The following is a 6,532-nucleotide window of genomic DNA, read 5'->3' as shown; positions in this document are numbered from 1 at the left end:
TTGCTCTCCCCTCTGCCGTGGCCCCGGCACCGCTACGAAGCTGTTTGCTCCTTAACCATTCTAAAATACACAAAGTCATCTAACCAGCCTTCAAATTCATTTTATTCGAGATAAACCCATACAAACACCAACATGGATTTGTCGTTTGCACTTTTTGAAAACCATTCATTTGAAACAACAGGTTAACTTCTGTACAACAGGAATTACTTTACACATTTGTAGCATCTGACTTTAAATGACTGCAAAATAATGCTCTGTAAGCTAGTGTTAGAAAATAAGCTGTCTGCAATAGAAGTTTGCCTGTAAACATGTGGAAATCAGTTCGAGAGAGGTTTGCTTTCATTTCAGAGAATGCGACTACAATTGTTGGGTTGCCAGAAGGCGGCTTTAGCCGTGCCTTGTTTTGTCCGAGTAACAACGTAACGGCAGACTGTGAGGGTGGAAGTTGTGCCAATGTTTTGTGAGGTCCCAAACCTACCAAAAGAGCTACAATCACTTCATTATACTTCACGTCACTTTGTGAGATCCACTTCATGGGTTACAAAGTCCCAGCATGACTGTAAATGGGCTACAACAGAGTGAAGCTGGTTAGGAGGCTCCAATACAAGGCGAGAATCCTATTCCAGGCCGTAGGTAAAGCTACAGGGCCTGCTTCAACACATACTTAATCTCTAGAAATCATTAACGCTATTGCAGCAAACAAGCAGTAGTACAAATACAGAATAGGACTGCAGTTTTCTCATCATATAAACACACAGAGTGAGGTTCACAGGATCAGACCCACGCAAACAGATTCTATTTTACAGCTTTCCAGGCAGAAGCTTTGAGTTGTACTTCTGCCTGGACAGAAGGTCACCGCTGAACAACGCCGTCGTGTTTCCTTCAAACGCACTTCCAGCCAGCAACTGAAATGGAGCTCAACTCGTGAGATGTCTGTCTGAGTGCAGCGAGTAAACTGCTGCTGCCTGTCCTTCAGTGGTAGTTACTGTGCTTTATTACTGAGCAGTTTGATGCTGCTTTAAAAGGTCAGGTGAAGAATATTAAAAATCACAGCCCTTAAGTACAGGTGATCTGCGTTTATGTGCTACTCAAGCCACAGTCCACTCCTTCAGGACAGAAGGCAAGATGATAGGTTAGGATTGGTTTGATTCTTTTCCATTAAAATGAAACTTACCACGCCGTATTGTGCCTGGCAGAGGAGAGAACTGCTGAAAGCACTGCAACATTGTAGTGCAGCTTCCTGAACAAAGCCATACATTCCATCAAGTATAAAGTGTAAACTTAATAGCAAGTATAAGACTTGAATTAAAACGAAGCCATCACAGTATGGACTGGCGGCTCCCCTCTCTGATATGCAAGAGGAACAATTTGTGCAATCATACGGCAGGGAGGGGGCAGACCAGTAGGCAACGTGTTCTGTTCTGTTTGTCCCGCGGTGGCAGACGCCTTTCCTTCTGCCCAGCTGTGGCTGTTTGCCTCCCTGCTGCAGGCCGCCCATGCACGGCAAGCCTGGCCAGCTCCACTCTGCTGCCGTGCTGCGGCCTCTGGGCCTCGCCGGGGCGGTGCTGCACGGTAACACCTGTGCCACATCACTGCCTCAACCCAGCCCCAGCAGATGCTGCCTACACTAAGTGTGGGCCGGTAGTACCAAGGCAGGGGACGGTGCCTCGCTGCCACGCTGCCCCCAGCGGCGGGGCCATCAGGAGCCTAGAGGCAGTGCTTTTGGGGCATTCTCCCGTCTTGTACAGGAGATGACGCTAATTAAAGCCCCGGCTGAAGCCTAGGCGCCGGCTGTAGCCTCAGGATGTGCCATCACGGCAACCAAAGCAGAGCCCACGGTGAGCAAACCTTGCGGCTTTGTTGTGGCAGGTGGGAGGGCAGCCGTGTGACAGCAGAGCAGCACCACAGCTCTTCCCTTGGGCGTCAGCCACAAATGCAATGCTCCTCCCACCCAGGTCTTTCTCTGAAAATGTTCAAGCCTCAAAAACCACCCCAGCAGGATGAGGGCGGGCTGCCCCTGCCCCAGCTAACCTTCTTTTGACAAAGTCTTTGTTTGGACAACCCAGAAAAGTAAAATGAGATGCTGGCATCGGGTTTGTGAGACACCTGCACACGGGCGGTGAGGCTGATGGAGCTGGCAGCAAGGGGCTGTGCTCCGAGGCAGCGCAGCCGCAGGGATTACTCCTGGGAAGCTGCTCAGAAGGGTTTCACAGCTGGCGTAAGGATGGAGAAGCAGAATTGTAAACACAGACTGATGCCAATGCAGGTCCTTTCACCAAAGCCCTGTTCAGTGGTTGGCTCCCCCTGGCAATTCCATTTCTAAACTCCTGCCGTGTGACATTTGCACTTCAAAGCTCAACCCCACCCCCTTGCTATGCCAGCTTCTCCCCAGCAACACTGGGTGCTGGTTTTCACCCCAACAGGAGCCGGCCTACATTTGTCTGGAAGGAAGGAGCCTGCAGCCGGCAAGCATGCTGACCCCGGCGCCTGTGTGCACAGACTGCTGTGGCTGCGGGAAGGGTGTGGCAAAACATCAGCTTTCTCTCTTCAAAACAGAGCAAAGCAACTTAAAGGTTCACGTGGGCAACTCCAAGCTTGCAGTGTGCTTGCGTGCAGCTCCTACAAGCTGCTTTTCAGTCTGTGGGAATCTTTCTGAGGCAGTAGTTTTGAACCATAAAAGGTACCTGGGTTCAAGTACCCAAAACAGCTGGGCTGCCAGTGCCAGCCTCAGCTGCACCATCACATTGGCATATTCGATATCCAACCCTGCGCACCCTTCGTTCCCAAACTCAGGTATGGAATGGTCAGAGGGAAGCAGTGTCCAAGTGTCTCGAGCCCTGTACAGAGTCATTCAGAACTGCCGGGGGAGCAGCAGCGCTTACTTCAAGTTCCCCCGCAGTGACGCTGCAAGGCAGTGCTCTACTCAAACCCATTTGCATTTCTTCTTTTCATCAAATAAGGCTTTTACTTGCTGGAGCTGTTTCTGGACTTCTTCAAACCCCCGTTCTCGCTCGAGCTTGCTGACAATCTGTTAACAATTAGCGAAAAAGAGAATAATTTTGTTAGTGTTTCTTTGATTCGCTGCTCTTTAAAGCCTGCTTTTCTGCATTCCAGCAACCACTGGCAGAAGAACTCATGCAAATGCCCGACTGTATGTAAACATTCTCTTCTGACTTTAGCACTTTATTTTGGTAGCTTTCCTTTCAAGTCATTATAATTACAGCATTTGCAACACTTCTACACGAGGAAGAACGACAGAGCCAAGCTAAAAAGCAGATGAAACCCCTCCACGTTCAGCTGTTGGAGCGTGAGGGCTGGTTTTACCCCAGTGCAGATCTGCACTCGATCTTTATTTCTCTTCTGCCCACGAGCTGAGGGCAACGAGCTGCCTCCCTGCAGCTCCCCTTTGGCACCCAGCAGGCCATGGGAAGCAGCACTGAGCACTGCTGTGTCAAAGAATGCTGCTGGCACCACTACAAAGGGGCCAAGAGCAATGGCAGAGGTGTAGCTGCTCCCCACCAAGTGCCTGGGGGAAGCATAGGGAGAGCGTCCTAAGGATGGGGGTAAGCATAGTCAGTTTTTAATGCCTTCAAACAGGCAAAAACGGGCGTTAAGATTGGGATGTGCCTTAAACTCTTCTGTGTCAACAATTCTAATAAGCTTAATAAACTGTCGTGCTTTTCCAAGTACCACGTCAAGCTTGTTTCAAGAGAAGTCTGACGCCAAAGCCAGGTAACTCGAGATGCTGGAGACCAGAAACAGGAGCCACCAGGTGCCTAGGAGCTGGGGACTGCAACGAGGCTGCCACTGTGCTGCTGAGAGGCCCTGGCACTGCACCTCAGTTGCCTCTGCCTGCACCCGCAGGTACCACAGCCTCCCATGAGGAGCTGAGCAAATGGAGACAAGAACCCCCCCGGGGCAAAGCGAGGGCAGGGAGCTCCTCACAGGGCAGCCCCTGGCTAAGTGCATCCAGGTGAGAAAAGGCCCTTTGTTAGTAATAGCACTATAGCTTCTTTTCCTTAAAGGAAAGACTGTTGGAGCAGCGGGCTGTGATGGGAAAGGAGCAGACATGTCTTGCTGCAGGGCTGAGCGCTCTGCTGAGGGGTTTGCATCAACTGTTAAGTCGAGATCCCCAGTGCTGCATCCTAATCTGTTTCCTCATTCCCCAGAGGAAAGGAGCACAAGCACTGGAGCTGTGGCAGGCATTAAGGACTACTCTGCAAACACTAAAACAAAAAAAGTGTTGACTGCCTTCTCAAAAACTGCAGGGAGAGTTCTAGAATTCTACCGTGTCAGGGTGCAACACACCCTGGGCCCACGACCCCCGCATGCAGGGGGGACCGCAGCAGCACTACCTCATGGGCACCCAGCAGGGAGAGGCCTGGCCAGGTTGGTGCGTCGGGCCCAGCGAGTGTGCCTACCTCATCGTAATACTTCACGATGTATCTGTAGATTTCCATCAAGGCCACTTCCTCATTAAATTCATTTTCATGTTTCTGAAACAGAAAACAGCTCTGGTCAGATAGTTCTCGTTTTCTAAAAAAGCAAATGAAGCTCCCCCTTCTCAACCGCACCTTAGATTCCTGAGTTAGAAATTCTTCAACCTCTGAAGTGGTCAAGGGAGGCAGATCCCTGATGGCTTTGTAGTACGCCTTCACCTCCTTCTTGTAGAGCGGAATGTCCTTAGCGTAGAGAAGCTTGTTTGTTGGTGCTTCCTTAAGAGAAAATATTGGAAGCATTGTCAGTTTTCACAGCACGGACTTCCAGAGGTTCCACCTCCACACAGTTAATTGCATCTAATTGTGTCTCTGTGTGACTCACTTCTCTTTGCAGTGGTTCCATGCAAGCAATCGAGGTTACGAAAGAAAGATGAAGAACAGATGCTGGTAACAGCGCATTGTGTTTTGTGACAGCTGCCATGTAATTATTTCCAATGGCATCAGGAGTGCTGAACATTTGTCCCTCAGACATTTTTCTTTCTAATCTTCTCCCTGCCTTTCTCTGGACCTGAATAATTGTCAGAGCTGAAGCACAGGGCTTGAGCGTGAGCAGATGCAGCAGAGCTGCAGAAAGTTCGTGGAAGGGACCTTTAAAAGTCATCTGGTCCAACTCCCCTGCAATGAGCAGGGACACCTACAGCTGGTCAGGGTGCTCAGAGCCCCTCCAGCCTGACCTTGGGTGTCTCCAGGGATGGAGCATCCATCACCTCCCTGGCCACCACCCGGGTGCCAGACCTTGCGCTCGGCTTTGTTGAACCTCACGAGGTGCTCCTGGGCCCACTGCTCGAGCCTGTCTAGGTCTCTCTGGATGCCATCCCCTCCCTTGGCCATATCAACAGCACCCAAGTTCCCCTTGGGCAACGCCCCAGAGAGCCCTCTAAACCCTGTGCTGGTAGAGCTTCCCTAGAACACTGTTTCATGCCACGCCTTCCTCTTGGGGCTCTAAGAGTGTGCAGAACTGACTGCTGGGCAAGCACAGCCAAAGGGATTGCTTTCTCTCCCCAGGACTTCAGCAGCCCAAGGGAGCGCTGCTGAGCAGACAGCTTTTGGCTGATCTGAGGGAATAAATGCTGGCATTTGGTAGAAGCCAAAGCCCCATCTGGAAACCATGACTTCAGCACGCGAAAGTGGGGGCCGGTAGTTTCCTGTAACTGCTCAAATTTAAATCCTGGGGAATAAATGACATAGCCATGTGACACCTTGCCTCCCCTGTTTCCACTGCGTGATGAAGCATTTTCAGCATATTTGTTTTCTAAAAGTGGCTAAAGAATGTTTTAAGATGAAAGGCTAAAAGTCGTGAAAGTAAATTTATTTCACTAATATCTAACAGTACGTTAACAGCATCACAAAACATCAGAACACCTTCTTTCCACGTGAGTAATGGGAGCTGCTGTAGCAACAGGACTTCACAGTGGACATTAGGTGCAGAAACTTAACTGACTGTGCTCATCTGGCAAACGATGAGATTAGCTTTAATTCATGACACTTTGCTCCTGAAGCATGATAAATGAGCACATTATTTGTTATTTAACAGATGAGCAGCTGGTTCAGCTCAGCTCACACAGGAAATTACTCAATTTTTCTCTACAAAATTTTAGTCTGAAAAAGTCTCTGGCTTTCTTTTCTTGGTAGCATGAGCCTGCTTCGCTGCAAAGAAAAGGAATTTATCTTCAGGAAAAATGAATTATTTCTGGTCCCCAGACTTCTGGACATTGTACTAGAGAACTGTTGAATGTAAGATTTCTGGATTTCTTCCTTCAGTAAATAATTCTGGATATAAAAAGAGAGTGGCTAATACAGATAGAAGTAACTGTGTTGAATTTTTGCACTCTTTCTGGTCCCAGTAGCCTACTGTGATTGTTTTCTGCACATCAGCAAGCAGCAGGCAAAGTTTGAAATACTTCTTAAATAATGTTAATGCTTTTATGACCTCTGCTTACAAGCTTCACTAAAATTTTTACCATTTCCACCCTCTTCCACATATTCTACCCACTACACAGAAACTAACTGCGGGGAAGATAAGCAGGAGTTAA

The 6,532-nt window shown here is 49.1% G+C and overlaps 1 protein-coding gene across 1 annotated transcript in view; it reads right to left on the bottom strand.

The window, feature by feature from the left end:
- The window catches only part of PLXNC1 (plexin C1), a 67,476-nt gene continuing 61,022 nt past the window's right edge, over positions 79-6,532 (bottom strand). The window contains exons 29-31 of the mRNA XM_021386539.1: positions 4,575-4,715; positions 4,422-4,496; positions 79-3,028 (exon numbers count right to left, since the gene is read on the bottom strand). Coding sequence (XP_021242214.1) covers positions 2,924-3,028; positions 4,422-4,496; positions 4,575-4,715 — 321 coding nt within the window. The 3' untranslated portion in view covers positions 79-2,923. The remainder of the gene's footprint in view (positions 3,029-4,421; positions 4,497-4,574; positions 4,716-6,532) is intronic.

Source organism: Numida meleagris, chromosome 1, assembly GCF_002078875.1.
Source record: "Numida meleagris isolate 19003 breed g44 Domestic line chromosome 1, NumMel1.0, whole genome shotgun sequence".
NCBI lineage: Eukaryota > Metazoa > Chordata > Aves > Galliformes > Numididae > Numida > Numida meleagris.
Note: the sequence above shows the minus strand (reverse complement) of the source record. Positions and strands in the feature narration are given on the sequence as shown.